This window comes from Heterodontus francisci, chromosome 18 (genome assembly GCF_036365525.1).
Source record: "Heterodontus francisci isolate sHetFra1 chromosome 18, sHetFra1.hap1, whole genome shotgun sequence".
Classification (NCBI taxonomy): domain Eukaryota; kingdom Metazoa; phylum Chordata; class Chondrichthyes; order Heterodontiformes; family Heterodontidae; genus Heterodontus; species Heterodontus francisci.
The window spans coordinates 62372273-62393371 of NC_090388.1; the positions used below are offsets into that span (position 1 = coordinate 62372273).

The window sequence follows — 21099 nt, forward strand, 5'->3', positions numbered from 1 at the left end:
GCTACCAGTCCCTCAACACCTCAGATTTAAAATTTTAACTCTCACGTTTAAAGAACTTCATGGCCTCACCCCTCCCTATCCTTGCAATCTTCACCAGTTATAAAATTCTCCAAGAACTCGGCAATTCTTCAGCTCTGGTCTCTTGCTCATCCCGACTCCCTTCCTTCCACCATGCCTTCAGCTTTCCACACCATAATCTCTGGAATTCCCTACCTAAACCTCTCTGCCTCTCGATCACTCTCTTCTCCTTTAAGACCCTCCTTAAAATAGACCTCTTTGACCAAAGTTTTTGTCACACCTTCTAATATCTGCTTTGGTTCAGCATTGATCTTTGTCTGATTACACTTCTGTAAAGTGTCTTGGCACGGTTTTCAACTTTGAAGTTGTATGTAAAAATAAAAGGCCAATAGAAACTTGTCACACTGTAATTGCACAATATGGCCATTGAATGCCGCTGCACAGTTTTCCAAATTACATTTCAGCTTTAAATTTTAATCTAACTTTTTCACTCCTATTTTGGGCTGTAGTTGCTTATCAAGCTACTGTCACCCATCTCCTCTGAATTTTCAGGCATTTAGGCCAATGCCTAACTTTACTGATTAGTATAATATTACTTTTTTGATTATTATAATATACTTTTACCAATTAGAATAATAATTTTATTGTTTAGTATAATGGTGCACTTTTACTCATTGATACAATAGTATAACTTTACTAATAAGTATATTATTTTACTGTTTATTATAATATAACTACTATCATAATGCTACAACTTTCCTATTTACTATTACTGATAGTATAACTAGTGATTATAGCATATAGTTACAAATTACTCACTAATGAATATAATGCTCTTGGTTAGTACAATACAGCTTTACTAATGAATGCTGTTTTACTAATTAATTTTATAACTTTACTGATTAGTATAACTTTACTAATGAATATTAGTAAAATAGTGTAATAGAATAACTTTATTGATTGATATAATACTATATAACTTTACTAATGAATCTACTGCTATACTTTAAGGCCATGTCATCTTTCCAAACTATTTCCTGCTGTCAAATTTCATACTTGTCAGCCAGAACTGAAGAGGAGTGGTGTCCTTTAATAAGCCTGAACTTGATTGGCCACAGTTCAGCATTATTTATCTGAAACTAATGGTCTTATCGATTTAGCTGGTAATGATTACAGAGTTGTACACCTCGACTCAAATGGACCTGACCTTAACCTCAAACTTATGGATGTGTAACAAGGGACACTTTTGTTTATTTCAGGACGGGTTGGCCTTTGGAAGGACATCTTCACTGTATCAATGAATGAGAAATTTGATGCCGTTTTCAAACAGAAGATGGGAAAATCTGACCTCGGCTTCGACTTCAGCCTTTAAGTGATCAACATGCATGCTTGCCAGTATTCTCAACGTTAGCTAGAAGTGCTTCTCCACATTCGTCTATCAATCACTGGTTAATCTTCGCTGTTATGTGTATTATGACAGCTCTTTAGTGAAGGGTATTGGGTATTCTATATCGATAGTAGCCGTTTCCTCACCTGTTGCCATCTTAACTAGTAAGCTGCCTCTTAGCAGATTTGCAAGGTACATAATCTAAGAACGTAACTTAAATATAGACTGCAGTAGTTTTGATGGTAAGGGCAATTACTATGTACTCCAAAATCAGAACTATTAAAAAATATGCAAACAAACACATGCATGCACAAAAAAACAAAATTATAAGTAAGGAAAATTACTGCTGCAAAATATGTTTTTTTTTGTTCTTCTGTAATCATTACATGACACATTCCTGGTTGAATGAGTGTTCTGGTTAGGAGCAAGCTCCAAAGTGATGTCCAGATCTGAATTAAACCAATTTAAATTATTCCAATATTGCTGAAGCTAATTCATTTGGATTTGCAAAGATGATGGGTGTAATGAATTGAGACAAATATTGCATCAGTCTTTTTTACAAAAAAAAATCAATAAGGGTAAAGCTGTGCTCCAAGTCATTCAAAAAATCACCATTGTGGAAAGATAGTGAATGAATTACTCAGTCCTCTGTTGACACTTGCCAACCTCGGGCTTAATAAAGCTGAAGTTCTGGTAGTCTGTTAACCAGGTTCAATGATGTACCAAAACTTAATCTGCAGCATGTTAATGTGACCTGCAACTAGACAAATAAGTAAAAGCAAAATACTGCGGATGCTGGGAATCTGAAATAAAAACAAGAAATGCTGGAAATACTTGGCAGGTCTGGCAGCATCTGTGGAGAGAGAAGCAGAGTTAACTTGACCAAGTTCAGAGATCTGAAAGTTAACTCTACTCTCTCCACAGATGCTGCCAGACCTGCTGAGTATTTCCAGCATTTCTTGTCAGACAAATAAGTAGTTGGAATAATCTGGAAGCAACACAGCTGCAGCTGCATTCCACAAATCCTCAGCAACAACATGGGGAGAGAAGTTAAGGAATTATGGCCCCACCACCCACTCGTGGCTTGGACGGTTTGGTCATTTCATCATGTATTCTTTTGAAAATCGCAGTAACATTTTTGTACCAGAAGAAAATACAGCTCGATTATTTTCTATTGTTTGAGAGTATTCTAAGAAATCATTTTGCAGTTGATACATTGTTTATTTCATAAAATACAATGTTAGCAAATCATTTACTAAATGCTATACGAAAAGGCTACATGAAATTTTCACAAACAAAAAAAGAAAGGTTAGCACTATAGAAGTCTAATTTAACTGATTTTGATTAAACAATCAAATTAGTTTAACCCTGAGTGCACCAGTATTTCCACAGTCTTTTGTAGCTCCTGGGCTGACCTTTTTGTTAAGATTTTACTTGAATAAGTAATTTAGCGTTCACATAATATTACTGTAACATTCTTACTGAGAAGTTAGAATTAACTTTATTAATGTAATAAATTTATACATCACATAGTGTTACCGTCAAGTGAGGAGGGGTCAAAGGGCTTCTCTCTTTCCCTCTCCTTGTTTGACCACAACATGATTCTTTCTTACAGTGGATGTACTGGCCAATTCAGTAGGTGTTTGGTTCTTGTTATCCTAAGTTAACAAAGAAAAAGGTTAACTTTATTGTACCTAAACCGAACTAATAAAATAATAAAACAGCGCACCAACTTTCACTCTCACACACACTAGAGGTTTACACACACACAAATAGGTTACAAGAGTGGTGAAAGGTAGATTGGTTGAGTTGGAGTCCATTTAAAAAAAAAGGTATACAGTCTGTGGGGTTACTTCCATTTTCAAGAGCAAGTGCATGATTCTATTAATTTGCTGAAATACTGACTTTTTTTGTATCCAGTGAACAGTGACTTTACTACTCTTTGACTTTTTGTTGAAAATAGTAACAGGTTAATTTCCTGTGATGCTTTTAGCAATGGAGCTGAAAAAGCCCACAAGTTGAAATATGACAATTGGTTGCATAAGTGGCAGTTTGAGTAAATTGAGAGATCCTGCTCATGATATCCTGAGGGTTGGTGTTTATTTCAACAAATAGTTAATCATTGCATAAAATATTGCAAAAGCTTCTCCATGGTATCCCAAAACAAATGACTGTTTGACAAATTTATGCTTCTTTTAGTTTACAGTTGTAGAGATATAAACCTTCAAGTATTGAAATCAGTGAGATAGCCCGTCCAGAACTTTTTCCAGGGATCGGGGTCCATTTGTGGGGATTGGTCCCGGGTAGAACGCAGAGCCAAAACTCCCCAGACACTCTTGGAATAACTCATTTTTTAAGAGTCAATTGAATGGCTTTTTTTGGAAGAAATGTTGTTTATTTGGAAATACTTCCAAGAAAAATATGGCTATAACTTTGCATAGATGTTACAATGCTGCTTTATACTTGCTTCCATCTTAACTTGTTCACATGTTACACTTGTGAGCTTGACTGTATTCTCTTGTTGCTTTTTATTTTGCTGCTTAAAGAAGTTTATTTGAAGGTTTAAACTTAACTGCAGGGCCATTGTGTAGGGCCATTTTTGCAGTAATGATACAGCTCATTGTTTCTTCAGGGTCCAAGTTAGGCCTGAAGAGGGTTTTGTTTTTCCCAATCATTAAGATCTGCTCCTCAGCACCATTGGCATGTGACATTATTAAAACTGGTTCCACAACCTGACTAAATAGGAACTAAAACAAAGTCTGCTATCTGCTTCACACATGGTATAAGGTGTTTGAATCCTGCATTGCTGTCAGTGTTACCGAGGATGTAACTTTTGAGGCTATAATCTTCTTTGGCCTCCTTATCTCGAGAGACAATGGGTAAGCGCCTGGAGGTGGTCAGTGGTTTGTGGAGCAGCGCCTGGAGTGGCTATAAAGGCCAATTCTAGAGTGACAGGCTCTTCCACAGGTGCTGCAGAAAAATTTGTTTGTCGGGGCTGTTATACAGTTGGCTCTCCCTTTGCGCTTTTGTCTTTTTTCCTGCCAACTGCTAAGTCTCTTCGACTTGCCACACTTTAGCCCCGCCTTTATGGCTGCCCGCCAGCTTTGGCAAATGCTGGCAACTGACTCCCACGACTTGTGATCAATGTCACAGGACTTCATGTCGCGTTTGCAGACGTCTTTAAAGCGGAGACATGGACAGCCGGTGGGTCTGATACCAGGGGCGAGCTCGCTGTACATTGTGTCTTTGGGGATGATACAATGGAGTGAATTTTATTAGTGTGCCACACTTCGCGGCGGTGCGCTTTGAGCTCAGCGGCGTGCCTGCATTGAACGGCCGATGCCGAGCCTCTGCAATATTATATGCGGGGGCTCATTAGAATCGCTGCGACGCGCCATCTCCCCCATTTTACGTGGGGAGAAGTGGAACATCTGGCGCAGTGAGGGACCTTTTGACAGCTGTGCAGCAGGTGCTGGGGCCCTTCTTAAAGCGCCCCAGCACCTGCTTCCTGACAGCTGCCAAAGAAATACTTACCTCATTGTTGAAGAGTGGGACTGCTGTCAGTCTGGCAGCAAAGCAAAAGTGCTGGAGAAACTCAGCAGGTCAGACAGCATCTATGGAGAGAGAAGCAGAGTTAACTTGACCAAGTTCAGAGATCTGGAAGTTAACTCTACTCTCTCCACAGATGCTGCCTGACCTGCTGAGCTTCCCCAGCACTTTCTGCTTTGCTGCCACATACTTACCCTGCTGTGTCCCAGTGGCCTGGGAAGTTGCGATCCTCTTCCACTCAAGTGTAACATTCTTTCTTGTAGGCTTGCTGCACCCGAGTGAATAATCTTAATTTTGCACATTCCAGGACGTGAAACGTAAAGGTACCATAAAAGGCAAATACACTACAGAAATAAAACCATGATTGAAGAATATCTACATACTATAGGATTCTAATTATCTGACTGTGAAAAGCCACAGCTTAATATGCATTCGGAATCTGTATTCATTTCTCTGCTACCTGTTATGTGAAAATACATGTAACTGCAATTAAACGATCTTTGTAAAAAAATTAGGAAAATATGTTCATATTTGAGCTGCACTGCCAACTAGAAATAATACACCAATATTACGATCAGCTGCTGGAGGAGCAAAGTATTTGTGAACACGTGTTGATGGGTAATAGATGAAAAACCATGACAACAGCACAGATTTCCTCACTAGTCCTGCATTGGTTTTTCAAACATGTGCACGCCAAACCTTGCAGCCAGAAGTTAGAGCAGTTACACAGTGGAGTCACCTTTGCATTTAAATGACCACTCCAAAAACCGAGGATGGCAGAGGGGTGCTCTAGGGTGGCCCCACAGTTCAGCAAAACCTCCCTGCTCACTCTCCTCCAGGCTGTGCGGGCAAGGTGGGAGGTCCTTTTTCCCCAAAGATGGTAAGAAGAGGCCCTCCCGCCTGAACAAGGCAGCCTGGCTGGAGATGGCAGAGGAGGTGAGTAGCCGTGGGGTCATCTGGCATCAAAGGGTCCAATGCCGGGACAGAATGAACGAGCACTCCCACAGCCATCCATAGCCGAAGGGCAATCAGATCAGCTGCCTTCCTCCAGTCAGGCTGCTGGCGCAGAGGTTGCACCGACAAGGGGCACTCGCAAACATTTACAGAGAACACACTGGCACAAATCCGAATACATGGATGTCACAGCAATGTAAATACGTCTTTCACTAAATGTTCCTGACTAATGTGTGTCCTTTTCTCTGTGTTAATGATGTGTGCCAGCATGTAGCACCAATGTCATATCCCTTTGCACCATTGGTCCTTCAGGCGAGCCTCCCTCTGCAATAACATCATTGCCGTGCCACCATTACTCATGAGCGTTTCCACGGATGCAGTGACATGGACATTGGCTCAGTCAACTGCTGCCTCTAATGGTTTACACAGGGATGCTGCAGATGTGGACTGCTGCACAGCAGGTGAGCGAGGGTGATGTGTGGCTTGCAGGGCTCATTTATGTTCCTATGCAGCAGAGAGTCTTTGTCTGATAAGCCACTGCCATACATCTCAAGCTCACTGCTAGCCCTGCATGTAGAGCTGGGGTTCCATCTGCCCTCCCATGTGCCTTTCCTGTTGTAGGTCCTCAGTGTCTTCGTAGTCTGAGAAGGAATCCTGTTGATGTCTCTCCTCATGCCAGACCTGCCCCCTATTGGGTGTGTAGTTGTGCAGAGCACAGCGAGCAGCAAAGAAAGGAGCTGGTCTTTTTGGCCCGTAGTACAGGGCATCACCCTATCCAGGCATTGGAAGCATTTTTTCAGCATGCTGATTGCCTGCTCGATGGTGGCTCTTGCAGCTCAGTGGCTAGCGTTGTGTCTCCTCAGCAGCAGTGGTGGACTCTCTCACTGGTGGCGGGAGCCATGTCTGCAAGGGATAGCCCTTGTCTCCAAGAAACCACCCCTCCATCTGAACCAGTTCAGTGAACAGCTGGGACTGGCGCAGGGCCCAGGTGACATGGCAGCTGCATGAGAAGCGGGCACAGATTTGCATGAAGCATCTCCAGTGATCACATACCAGCTGCACCTAGATTGAGAGAGGTTCCTTTAATGGTAACGTCTGCAGATGGAGGCCTGATGGCCATATGGGTGTAGTCTATGAACCCTAAAACCTATGGTTCTCTGGCAGTGGTGCCGAAAATGATGGCCCTATGTGACCGGCTGTAAGAGTCCGCCCTGAAGGGGACATACTGGCCTGCCGGTGCAGGGCATCGGTGACCTCCCTGATGCAGCGGTGCACGGCTGACTGTGTGACCCCACAAAGATCTCCGCTGGGCCCCTGAAATACTGCATAGGCATCAAGCTTAAAAACCGCTGCCACTATGAGGACTGCAGGCATAGGATGTCCACCAAAGCCCATGGGCTGCAGGTCATCGTTCAGGGCACAGAGATGTGTCACCACCCTCTCTACATGCGCAATCGCCTCTGACTGGTGCTCTGACATCCGATGGCATGTCATGTGGAGTCTGTAGATGCACGGCGACTGTAATGGTGAGTTCGCCTTGGGGGCTGCTGCTCACGACCGGCAGCCTCTACGTGGATCGCACCTGCCTGTTGAATTTGGCTCCAGCACATACAGATGCTCAGGAGCAGAGAATCACACAATGTAGGTTGAGCCATACCCATTTCCATGTGATAAATAAAGTTGTATCCTTCAATTATTCGAAGATTTCTAACAGGGCAGGGATTGGTGTTGACGGGTACATCAGGTGCTCTCATGGATCAACTATGTGCCGTGGCATAGCATTGCCCATCTTGGCTAACACTCAGAGTGGCACAGCATGACCACATCAAGACCCTACCAGCTGCATCAATTGTCCCCACCATCTATATAACCTTATTGCTGCTAGAAACCACCCTGGGCTCTGGAGAAGAAAGGCCAGGTCTCCTCACTCCCCATTCATCTAAATTTATGTTTTATATTAAAAAAAAGTTTTAATGCCTTTTTTAATTTTAACTGCATTTTTAGTCAATCAAAAATTTTTGAACTTTATTTACTTTTTATATATTTTTATATACCCTCTCCACACTCAGGGTGGCTAGAGTGCCATTGCTCCTTTACACACACAAACAAATGCAGAGCTTACACTGTTTACAGAGGGAGGGTACACAGTACCTCTCTTCATGCCTGAAGAGCTTTCCCTTCAGTAATCCCAGATCCCCCCCCCCACCTTTCAGAATGCAGAGCTGAGCCCTCTGGAAACCTGGACTTATCTTCACTGTCCAGTACTCCTGCTTCTGATGTCACGTCTGGTTTTCTGTTCGTGAATGGGACGGCATGTGACGGCCGCCCGTTCTACTTAAAATGCGGAAGTGTGGCGTGAGAGGCAGCGGGATGCATAACCTGGAGAGTTAAGTACTGTTCCACATATTCTGATTGGGTGCCGCTGCCGAGCAGCGGGGAGGCCGCACTGAGATCCCCCTGCCGCCGGTAATATGCAACAGGCCCTCCTCAACATCGGGGGTCGAGGCGGGCCTCTCCCCGCAGAGTTTTACGGGCCCCCCGCTGCGACACACGACGTCAAGGCGCTCGTAAAATCCAGCCAAATTATTCCAGCAAATGCTTTCTGGTGCAGGGTCCCAACCATCTTCCTGAAAATGGCATCAACTGTTGGTCTTCTAGTCACACATTTGTCCAAAAGCTGAGTTGACACTCCACCAGAAGTGGGAAAAAAATCGCACTGTGGATAGGTTCACCTTTAGTAGTCCTGTATCATTGAACACATTAATTTGCAAGTGCACAGCGTTTCACCTTCATTTCCACAACTAATTTTCATCTAAAATGGTTTGTCAGTGCCCAATTAACACTGCACGTAGTTTTAGTTCTCTTTGCATATTCTGCTGTTATTTGAGAATCAGAATATCTTTGTTCGAAGATTAGGCTCACTTGTTCAGCCAGGCTGAAAGGAATATTGGCGGCAATCAGTACAGCGCCAACTTTCAGTTCTGCCCTTATAATCTGTAAATAGAAAATTTACAAGTTGGGTTCATGCAACATGGACTCAAAAAAGAGGATGCAACAAAATAATTCTAACTCTTTCAGAAAGCTTGAAAGGATTGATTATATCACACAGACTTACCTTGTCAGAAAGGGGGTTTTGTGAAGAGGACATCAATTTTGGTTAGGGAGCAGCTACTTTAGCCAACTTTATGTGTGCCTGTGGCTGGACATGAATTCACTTATCAGCAACTCCATGATGGGCATTATTTACTGTCTTCACACAAGCATTACAAGCTCGCTGGGTATTTCCTGGCACAGCAGGGATAAATGAACATTATCTTAGTCCATTTTTTATTAAACTCAATCTTGTACTTGAAAACCCCTGGCACTTAGAAGGTTTCTCAATGATTTTCTGCTGATTTGAGGAATGATTAAAATCAGGGTCATTGTCATGTGAGATTCAGATGCCCTGCGTGATGAAAGAAAACTGGAAAGAGAGACTCTCATTGTTTGACTCTCCATTTTGTGTGTTCGATTACACTGCAACTGAAAATCTATTTTGCTAGAATGTGATCCACTGTCATTTTTAGTGCCTTTGCTTACTTCTGACATATCTGCTCTGTTTTTTGTTTGCTGATACTTATTGCTCATATTCTTTCTCGGCAATGTAATTTCTTCCCATTTCGCTGGCAGTTGTTACAGAACTCACTATTCTGTTTCTTTTCTGGGCTAATCAAAACTTTATGCACTATGGAAGGTTTCAGGCAGAACAAGAAATTTAGTTATCCCCACTGAAAGAAAGAAATTACATTTATGAGGTGCTCTTCTCATCCTCTATCTCAAAGCAATTCACAGCAAATGAATTACTTTTGAAGTGTGCTCACTATTGTTACATAGGCAGATGTGGTGGCCGAGTTGTGCAATCCATGTTAATCTGGTTTTACTCTAGTATTTTGTCCAGAATTTATTTTAGGGATGAACTGCATTCACATCTTTGAAAAAAAATTCAAATTTTCCCATTTATCTTGCACGTCCATTCCTTTAAATGTTTCCATCTATTTAATATTTTTTTGTACATTTCCCTCATATCACAGTGAGCCCATCTGAAATTTGGTTTGATAGGCTTCCTTTCATGTTCCATCCTCAGTTTGAATCTGCAAGTAGCATTTTCATTGTTAGATCACAGATGTTTCCTTACTTGGCTTATCATTCCTCTCAGCATTATTTCATATCAAATTCACTGTCTTCTTTGTAGCTTTGTTCAAGGGCTGTTTACAAATAGATCCCACAGAACTTCAGTAAATTTTCATTCACAACATGCAGATGTTTATATTGTACATCCCTGTAGACTTCCAATCAGGAGGTTTGATCATGTAGCTGAAGCCTGGGCACACCTGTTTCTTGCATGGTCACCCACTTCCTCATCCATATTGTCAGTTCCCTTGATCACCCACCATTCACCCCCTTGGTCATCCACCTGTCATCCTGTCGCTCGCCCACTTGTCGCCCTCAGTTTGCCCACCAGTTTCACCCTGCCCACCTGCTGTCCACCCTTCTCTCGCTCACCCACCGGCTCCACTCATTCGCACACCTGTCGACCCCTCCATCACCCACTCTTTTCCCCTCCTCCCACCCTGCCATGCTCGTACACCTGTTGTCCCCTCTCTCGCTGACCTGTTGGCCTCCTTGTTCACCCTTCAACCTATTTGTTTACTTGTTTGCTATATGTTAATTATTGCGCACACGATCGGAGTTTTGTTGCCTCAGTTTATTTGGTGAGCTGAAGAGAGGGCAATTCCTTCCAGGTCTACTTCCAAATAGCTCTTTGAATTAAGTTGCTAGACAATTGAGTCCAGTACACTCAAAGAATTGGAACACAAAAGTACTGTTGTCTAGTTATTAGCTTTGATTTCATGAGTGTTTTAGTAGTCCTATAGAGAAGCTCACCCAACCAAGGTAAGCAGATCAGAATGCCTTTCCAGTTGGAAGTTAAGAGCTCAATCTGGAAATGAATTTCCTGATAATTATTAGTTACTATAGTCTGTCAGACTTTGGATTCTTAGTTATTTAATTTCTTGTATGTCAGTCATCTTTTAAACAGTTTTTGTTTTTAGCCATATCCTTGCTGATTCCAGAGTACTTGCACAGTCGTTAATCTAAAGTGTTTGTTGTTTTAAGCAACTGAGGAATCCAAGAATTATTTGTGGTCTTAAACGATAGACCAATAACTTTGCTTTTTTCTCTGTTAGTGCTTTGTGCAATATGGCAATTGGAGCACTTTGAAAAATTATATCTTTTGTGAAATCAATTAAATTAGATGGAGAGTCAATAATTAAGCTTACATATTGTAGAAAATCATCCAAAAGATTAATATGTTCATATTGCATGATATTGTTACAATATTACAGCCAGAACTAGCATGAATTTTGGTAACAAAAGATTGCTTTGTCACGTTATCTTCTGTTTTCCCAGAACAGTGTTCACCACAATGTTGGTACTGTCCAAAGTGTGTTTCCCAAATCCCACCAACATGTGAAGACTTGAGCTTTAACCTGTTTTTGCCTTGTCCCTAGCTACTTTTATAATTTAACTGAAATTAGAGAATAAATAGAAGGAACCTAACCAATCCAAGCCAGAGTAGGTAATTCTGTAGTATTTTCCAATTCGATTCCTAAAATCTCATGAGAAAATGACCATTGTGCCCATCGCCCAGGTGAGCCTTGAATGCTGTTGTGTCTAGACGCAGTGAATCTCTGATGCTTACTAATCTCTGCATATGCAAAATAATTGCTATTGATCATCTGAAAATGCATCAGCAATGGGTATTTATCAAATGCTATGTCCAATAACTCCAACTTTTCTGCTTAATGCCCAAAGTCTGTCCCAGAAAATTTTAATTCTGCTCCTTCATAAATACAGTTTTCACTTGTGATGCACTACATATTACAAAATGCTAGGACATTATAATAATGTGGCTGTAAAGGTCCGCGCTGCAGGAACAAGACTATGCTAAAGTAGGTGATTAATGGAGAAAAGCAAATGAAACAAACAAAAAGTATTCCTTTTCATAATATAGTGAGCAGTTTTCATTAAGGATTCTGTTAACAGCTGACTACTAAACGATTGTTGAAAATATTCCACTAATTAACAATGTCATTTCATGACCACATCCTTAAAGCTAAAGCTGTGATATTTCAAAAGTCCTGCACTGTGTGTTTACAGTTATAGTATAGGTTTTCAGCATTTCCTAATTCTACAAAGTGTTACCACAAATATGTGAAGAGTGAGGAAACTGTAAACTCAGTATGCAAGGTATTTAAACAATGTACTTAAAACTTAAAGATAGGTGTATAAATGTACTCTGAATTGTGATAATTCATTTTTGTCCTTATCCTTAACAGCTGATTAAATATTATATGGATATGTATTGAAAGAGACTATCAGGGTCACTGACAATTACTCCTGAATGTTCTTTAGAGATATATGGAAACCCTTCTGTAGAGTTTCAATCACGGGTGTAATGACAATTGTAGAAGCAAGTATACTGTACATGTGTGGTATTTATTTTCTAGTGGGGTGTTAGAGCTTGTGACCCCTAGAAAATAATAACCTTTGACAAATTACTGGATAGATCTTCCAGAATTTTGATGACCTATATAGTCAAATAATCATAGATCTATACATATGTAAAATATTTTCTGATGCGTATTCTTCTGCATACCAGAAGCTGGATAACAAACAACTATATTGGTGAATCATGTATATTGTGGTTATCAATTATTAGCAAAACAATATACTTGTTTCTTAAATAAAAAACAAGAAATGCTGGAAATACTCAGCAGGTCTGGCAGCATCTGTGGCGAGAGAAGCAGAGTTAATGTTTCAGGTCAGTGACCCTTCATCAGAACCAGCAGAGGCTAGAAATGTAATAGGTTTTAAGCAAATAAAACGGGGGTGGGGCAAGAGTTAACCAAAGAGAAGGTGTTGGTAGGACAAGGTTACAGACAATAACTGACCAGAAGGTCATGGAGCAAAGGCAAATGGTATGTTAATGGTGTGACACCAGGAAGGAAATAGAAAGCAATGAAGGTGAACAAGTTAAAAGAGATGAACAAAAATCCCATTGGAGAAAAGAGCAGAACTACTTCAAGGTAGGCATTCCTGGAAGAGAAGTGGCAGTGAATTAAACACTGAAATAAAAGCAAAATACTGTAGATGCTGGAAATCTGAAATAAAAACAAGAAATGCTGGAAATACTCAACAAGTCTGGCAGCATCTGTGGAGAGAGAAGCAAAGTTAATGTTTCAGGTCAGTGACTTGTTTCTTAACTCGTGTTTCAGGTTGTTTCATTTTGAGCTTAGCAATTATGGTTGGGGATGTTAGCTTAATCACTAATGTGATCTTTGTTGGTCATCTATCTTAACACAGGCATTAATCTATTTATCTTAAACAGGTCAACATCTGGCAAAATTGAGAACAAAACAAAGTATTTGCTTGCTAATATCTTCAGCAGCAATTTCTAGGCTTTGCTCCCAAAATGAATTGCTGATAATATAATTGTATAGTATTGAAAAAGCTCTTTGTTATAGTAATTGCTAATTGCCACAGACTCTGATGAACCTCATCACAAGATGGCTGCTTTGCCTTGACCATCACGTCATTTGGCATCTTGTGCTTCAACAGCCAGAATGTTACTTACTTCCTTGGATTCCACAGATAAGGAATGATTCATTCAGGCTCACAATTTGAGACACGCTGTCTTTTAGATAAGTGGTAATGTTCTACTGTCACTTCTTTCTATCTGTCATCATAGTTATTCTGCTCTTCATTAATATGCAAAATTGAAATGCGATCAAATTTATTTTTTTAATTGGGTAATGATATTAAGGGATATGAAACTAAGGCTGGTAAATGGAGTTATGATGCAGATCAACCATTATGTAATTGGCTGGCGGAACAGGCTCAAGGAGTTGAGTGGTCTACTCCTGTTCCTATGAAAATAGATCAATGAGCTCACCAAGCAGTGCTACATAGTAGTCCCAAAAAGGATGGATATGGTGAAGGACAGGATGTACCCAAATCATTAACTAGAGGCCAGATTTGAACAATAGATTGGGATAAATCATTTTATCTTTTTTCAACTTTAATTATTTTATGAATTATGAAGTAATTTTATCAATTTACTAGCAAGCTGATCTCTTATCAACCTGCATTAATAATAATTAAATTTATGATGCGGAAAATTTTATATCATGAAAATATGGAATTATGAATTAGGATTAAATATAAAATGTAATGGTAATGGGAAATGCTTCTGAGTATGGATTATACATAGTATATAATAATGAGGGTAAGGCATGAATGAGGATTAAATACTAATAAGACTGCATATGTATATGAAGAATATATTGATCAGGATTAGAACACACTATATACAATCATCATTTATACTTGAGTCTCCAAAGATGATAAGCGAGTTTACTCCCTGCTTTGAACTCATTGGCCGGAATTTTACACCACCCCAGTGAGCCGGATGGTGGTGGTGGGGTGCCGTAAAATGGAGTGGGAGACTCCAGGAGGCCTTCCCGACCCGCTGCCGCCTCCGCCCCACTTTACATAGGGCGGGGGGGTGGGGAGAGAAACGGGCCGCCCGCCCCAAGCCACTCAAGGCCCTTAAGTTGCCAATTAATGGCCTTCGCCTGCCTCCAGGGGGATTTTAGCCGTGGCAAGCAGGCATCCTGGAGCCAGGAAAAGCCGCCTGATAAAAGGGCCTCTCAGCACCCCTGGGGTAGGCCCTGACAAACAGGCACAGGGTGGCCAATTGAGGGCTGCCCCCACTTCCCCAACCACCCCCAGGACCGAAGACGCCCCCCCACTTTCCCCCCAAACGACCACCCTTGCCTCGCCAGGACCCGACCGATTACCCCCAGCAAGGCAAACCAAACTTAGCTGTACTCCTGGCTCCATGTCCTCGGCTGGGCTTCAGTCCCATTAGTGGCCACCGCTTCTGGTGGCGCTGCTGGGACTAAGAGCTGCCAGTCCGATGATGGGCCGGCAGCTCAATGAGACGGGACTTCCTCCCTCAAGCGGGTGGAAGTCCCCCCTCGGAACAATTGAAGCCCGGGGACCCGTAAAATGTGGGACGGATCCCTAGGCTAGGCGGAAACGTGTTTGCCACTGACTTTTACGTTGGTGGCCAGCTCCCGTCCGCCCAACGTAAAGTCCAGCCCATTACCTTGATTCTTTCTCATCTTTCTATGTCTATTTAATAGTTCACTCCTCCATTTAATAATGTACCATCATTCTACATGAATGGAAAAAAAAAGTTTGCACTGCTACTTAATTATATTTCTATCAGGATGCATGAGGAGAGCACCCAGCTATGCCCACCTGTCCCCAACCCCAACTCCAGGTTCTTAGCCTCCTATTTCTCATCAGGGAGCATGCAAAGGCAGGGCATTGAAGAATTCCCACCTAATTTTCCCTTTTACTAGCAACTTTAGGTTATCATGGATAAATAAAGAGGTTAGAAACCAATTAAAATTGAGAGACCCTGTGAAAAGTATAATAACAAAAAAACTTAAAAGGGAATATAATAGAAAAAGTAGAGTGGGATAAGGAAAGCTAAAAGGGAGGAAGAGGATATTTCAAAAAATGTCAAAAGGAACAGTAAGGAATTTTACAAATATATCAGTAAAAACAGTATTGTTAAAAGTGAGCTGAGACCCCTGAGAAGAAAGGATTGTCAATTTGTAGATGACGATCAAAAAATGGCAGAGATATTTAATTAGTACTTTGCATGCTTTTAACTAAAGAGACTCATATCAGAGAGGAGGTGAACCTTGAAGTGGGTGAAAATGGGAGCAGCAATAGTGTGATGGCTAAAAGAAAAGTTTTAGATTAGTTAGTTAAGCTAGGAAAAGACAAAGCGCCAGGGCCTGATGGAATACATTCTAATTCTGAAAGAGTTTGGGAGGAAATTGCAGAAGTTCTATAAATTATATTTCAGTTCTTTATTGACTGTGGATTTGTGCCAGAAGACTGGCCAATGTAGTACCCATTTTTAAAAAGGGCTTTAGCTAATTCAGATAATTAGAGGCCAGTCAGTTTACTATCTGTGGTAGGGAAAATTTTAGAGTCTTAAATTGAGAATGAAATGACCACATATCTAGATAAAAAGAAAATAGTTAGGAGCATTGATTTTTAAAAGGGCTGATTGTGCTTGACAACCTCATATAATTCTTTGACATAGTAGATGGGGGTCATGCAGTGGATGTAGTGTACATTGACTTTAGGAAAGCCTTTGACAATGTAACACATGGGAGATTACTAGAGAAGATTAAAGGATAAGGAATTAAAGGGGTGGGGGAGAGCAAACTCTTATTAAAAATTGATTAGAAGGCAGAAAACAGAGTAGGAGTTAAGGCAGTTTTTCAGAGTGGTGTCCATCAGAGTTCAGTTCTATTTCCAGTAATTAAGGGATCAACAATTGGGGCCATAGATACAAAATTAAGTGTAAGAGATTTAGAACAGAAGGCAGGAGTGACATCTTCACAGAGACAGCTGTGAGGCTGTGAAATTCATTTCCAGAATTAATGGTTGAGGCAGAAACTATCTGAACATTCAAGATTGGATTGGTGAATGAAGGAAAAGGTCAAATGAGTCACTGCCTTACCTAGAAATTTGTGAGTGCATGCAAGTGAGTGGAGAGTCAGTGTCACTGTTGGCAGCAGCTCAAGCCAAGGTAAACAGGATAGAGCCATAGGGTGGGATTCCACAAGAAAGCTAACGGGTAAGGGATGGGCCTGCTCAAAGCTGCAGCCAAGGCAGGGGGCACAAAAGGGAAAGAGGTTGAGATTAGATGGAGTGGTAAGAATCATAAAAAATAGCAGCTGGAGTAGGTCATTTGGCCCTTCGAGCCTGCTGTGCCATTCAATATAATCATGGCAGATCTTCTACCTCAACTCCAAACTATTCCCATATTCCTTAATTCCCTTAGCATCCAAAAATCTCCTGCTCTCTGTCTTGAATATACTCAATGAGCATCCACAGCTCTCTGGGATAAAGATTTCCAAAGATCTTCAATTCTTTGAGTGAACACATTTCTCCTCATCTTAGTTCTAAATGGCCGACCCCCTATTCTGAGACTGGGGGCTGGATTTTGTTGCTGAAGTGGAGGGGGGGGAGGGGTCCCGACGTGGGCTGGAAAGCTGTGGGCAACACCGCCTCAGCTATTTTTGGAAGCCCCAATGGAATTCAATGGCAATCAGGCAGTGGGGGGGGGGGGGGGGGGGATGCAGGAGGGGGTTGGTCATGAGGGCAGGGGAGGGTTTTTCCGAGGGTTTCTTGCTATCAGGGGAGCCCTCCCTGGGCCACATGATGCCTGATCAGGAGGGACACCCCACCTCCCGAGCCCACAAGGAGGCTGTCAGCTTTTACTGGGCAGTCTCCCCATGTGGCAGAGGCCCCCCCACCTCCCCACAGCTGTTAAAATACTAGCAGTGGTGGGGAGGCCCTTAAGTGACCACCTAAGGGCCTCAATTGGCCTCTGGTCGGGAAGACTGTCTTCGGCCTTGCCCGCCCTGGTAAAATTTGCAAGGCGTTGAGAAAGCAATAGGCATTCCACCCCTGCCTTCCCTCACCATTTTATGCTCTACCCTGCCTACCATCTCATCCCTAGAGGTTGGTAAAATCCAGCCCTGTGATCCTTAGTTCTAGACTGCCAGCCAGGGGAAGCATCCTATCAAACACCTTAAGAATTTTGTGGGTAAGAAATTCAATCTCCCGATTTTTTTTTTTGGCGCAGGGGCAATGGTTGTCGCTGTGTCCTCGCCGGTTCAGATCGAGGTGGAGAAGACACAAAATTGGTCTACCCACCTCATCTGGAATGATTTTCTGTGCCTCCAGCGCTGATTTTCTCTTCTCACTGTTGCTGCAATAGTCTGCACACAGCAGGTGGCACTGGCAATGTTGTTTCCTGATAGCATGGAACAGGCAGTCTGCTTTTTCTTAACAGCAGGCTGTCTCTGAAAGGGACAGTAGAAGTAAAGATTGCCGCAGTGGAAATTCTTGAAAAATGAACATCAGGGCATGTAGAAGGATTCAGAATGAGGGATGTGGTGGTGGAAGCATTAGTGGTGCAGGTGGGCAAGAGAGAGATGCTATAGTCCCGTGGGAAGCCAGGAGACCCTCAAGGACCACCTTCAGAAGGGAGTGGGAGCAGGTAGCCAGGAAGGTCAACTCCCACAGTCTGGATCGGAGGACCTGGCAAAAGTGTCAGAAGAGGTAAAATGACTACACGTAGGTGGTGAATATCAGTGAATGCGTCTTTACATGACATTTCCTACCTACCACACCACCAACCTCTCACACTGCTCAAAGCACCACACCCCATCACTCACCCGGCATCACTCAGAACTCACACCAAACATCCAAATAATATTCCACCTCACCCTCACACACTTAGCAATGCTTCCAGCCTTACGTTAATTTCATGTACAAGGACATCCAAGCCACTCTGAATACTAACATTTCCCTGTCACTTGCCACTTAAAAATATGCTACTTTTCTATTTTCCTACCAAAGTGGATAACTTCACACTTCCCCACATTATATTCTATCTGACAAATTCTTGTCCACTCACTCAACTTGTCTGTATCCCTTTGCAGCATCTTTGTGTCCTCCTTACAGCTTACTTTCCCGCCTAATTGCGTATCATCAGCAAGGTTGGGTACATTACACATGGTCCCCTCATCCAAGTAATTGATAGATTGTAAATAGCTAAGGCCCAAGCACTGATCCTTTTGGTAACCCACTAGTAACAGCCTTCCCAACCAAAAATGACCCGTTTATTCCCACTCTTTGTTTTCTGTCCATTAACCAGACTTCAATCCATGCTAATAAATTAATATCAATCCCATGAGCCCAAATTTGTGTTAAATTAACCTCCTGTGTGACATCTTATCAAATGCGTTTTGAAAATGCACTACATCCACTGGCTCCCCCTTATCTACCCTGACAGTTACAACCTCAAAAAACTTAACAGATTTGCCAAACACGATTTTCCTTTCATGAATCGATGTTCACTCTGATTCTCTAAGTGCTCTGTTACTACATCCCTAATAATAGATTCTAACATTTTGCCTGCTATTGATGTCAGGCTAACTAGTTCCCTGATTTCTTTCTCGAATAGTGGTTTTATGTTTTCTACCTTCCAATCCATGGGGACCGTTCTAAAATCTAGGGTGTCTTGAGTTTCTTTGTGTTATCCTAAGTAACACAATGAGTTATGTGGATTCCAGTTCCTTGAAGATAGAACGTTTATTAACAGCTAAACTAGTACGCACAACACAGAACCTTTGTCCAGGGTATTGTTCTGCAGAGTGACTATGGCTTCTAGTCACATGACTACATACTGGTACTTAGCTCATTAACATACTGAGTTCTTAAAGGGACATCACTCTTAAAGCAATCATACAACATCTTTCTTTCCAAAGATAAGTCTATTATGCTACAAGTAAAACACATAAAATTGGATATCAAAATTAGTTATACAGGGATAGAGATTATAAAATTTACATATATAAAGATAGAGATTGTGAAATTTACGAGTGCAGAAACTCGAGTCTATGTATCGTTTCAGTGGTTTGACAACTCTTCCAAATCTTGTTATGGTATAACATTCTGGAGATGTGGATTTCCCCCTTGGCTGTTATTGGTTTGCAGACATGTTGTCAATGTGTTGGTTGTTGTTCTGTTGGTCCATCACACCCTCATCATCGGAGCATGATCTTTTGAGTCTGTTGTGCGCAATTGGAATATTGCACCCTTCTCTTAACTGGCTTTAGTTCCTCCTCAACACAGCTCCATTACATGTTTTAACCTAGTAAGACCTAGGCTCACTGCATACATTGGATACCTCTGCAGGTAACGACGTTCTAATTGTGGGGTGTACGACCCTGACCTTTTGTCTTATGTGTAGTTGAGGTAGTTACACCCCTGCATGTCGGTCATGCACCATCTTCATTCTCCCTTGCTTTTCGAGTGGTGTCTCTTGCATCTCAGAGAATTTGGACAGATGGTGGCTTGGCACATTCATTTGTCTGCCAAACATGATCACTGCTGGTGACGGTAAGCCCATATCCATAGGAGTAGTTCTGATGTGTAACATGGCAACACGAAAATCTTGTTTCATTGTCTTACACTTCAGGATAAGTGATTTAACTATAAGTGTGAACTATTCACTCAGCAAGACCATTAGATCTTGGATAATGTGTTGAGGATGTCACATGGTTTACACCCCATTTGCAACACATATCCCTGAAATACTGTGGCCCGTTGTCAGAAATAATTTCTTCAGGTGCACCGAATAGATTGAATAAGGCACTCACTGTGTTTGCGATGACTGTGTTTGACGTGTCTTTTACCTGTCTGACAATTGGAAATTTGGAGAAATAATCAGGGACTAAGATAAAGTCATCTCTATTTATGGTAAATAGATCAGTGGCGATTTTGGACCAAGAGACTGACAGAATCTCGTGAGGGTGTAGAGGTTCTTTATGTTGTTGTGGCTGGTGGCTCTGGCATGCCTCACACATCCTCACTAACCTTGCGAGGTCATTGTTGATTCCTGGCCAATAAACAATGTCTCACGCCAGTCGCCTCATTTGCTCTATACCCATATGGCCCTGGTGAAGTTGTGACAAGATGTCCTGTCGGACAGCTTTGGGCACGATCACTTGTTTTCCTTTGAAGGTGACTCTTCTCGAGATACCGAGTTCATCTCATTAAGACCAAAAGCATCTGAGGGTTTCTGGCACCTCTTTTATCATATCAGGCCATTTTTCTATAATGACTCTCCACAGTGCCTTCAGTTGTGGGTCATTGGCTGTTTCTGATTGCAGTTGGTCACATTTGTAATGAACAAAATGCAATAAATTGATTTTGAGTACATCTTCCATCTCGATGTCCATGCTGTCTGCTTGTAGATCCAGCGGAACTTCTTCATTCTTGTTCGGATTTGGCAATCTGCTCAGCGTATCCGAGGTGACCATTTTGGTACCTCTGTACCTTCCCTAAAAGTCGCTGTAGTCAAGGTGATGCACTTGTCAATGGTTTGCGCCAGATATCTCCAGCGGTTAGTGGTCGGTTTCCACAATGAACTGCTTACCAAACAGGTAGATGTGGAACCTTGTGATCTCAAACACCAAAGCAAG

General features: G+C 41.9%; 1 protein-coding gene and 1 long non-coding RNA gene across 2 annotated transcripts in view; one reads left to right on the forward strand and one right to left on the reverse strand.

Annotated features, from left to right (window-relative positions):
- Window positions 1-1736, forward strand: part of sult4a1 (sulfotransferase family 4A, member 1) — a 65737-nt gene extending 64001 nt beyond the window's left edge. The window contains exon 7 of the mRNA XM_068050867.1: window positions 1278-1736. Coding sequence (XP_067906968.1) covers window positions 1278-1390 — 113 coding nt within the window. The 3' untranslated portion in view covers window positions 1391-1736. The remainder of the gene's footprint in view (window positions 1-1277) is intronic.
- The window catches only part of LOC137379681 (uncharacterized), a 69378-nt gene extending 50132 nt beyond the window's left edge, over window positions 1-19246 (reverse strand). Inside the window, exons 1-2 of the long non-coding RNA XR_010976888.1 lie at window positions 19095-19246; window positions 2945-3063 (exon numbers count right to left, since the gene is read on the reverse strand). This is a non-coding gene — a long non-coding RNA (uncharacterized lncRNA). The remainder of the gene's footprint in view (window positions 1-2944; window positions 3064-19094) is intronic.
- Between the last annotated feature and the right edge of the window lie 1853 nt (window positions 19247-21099).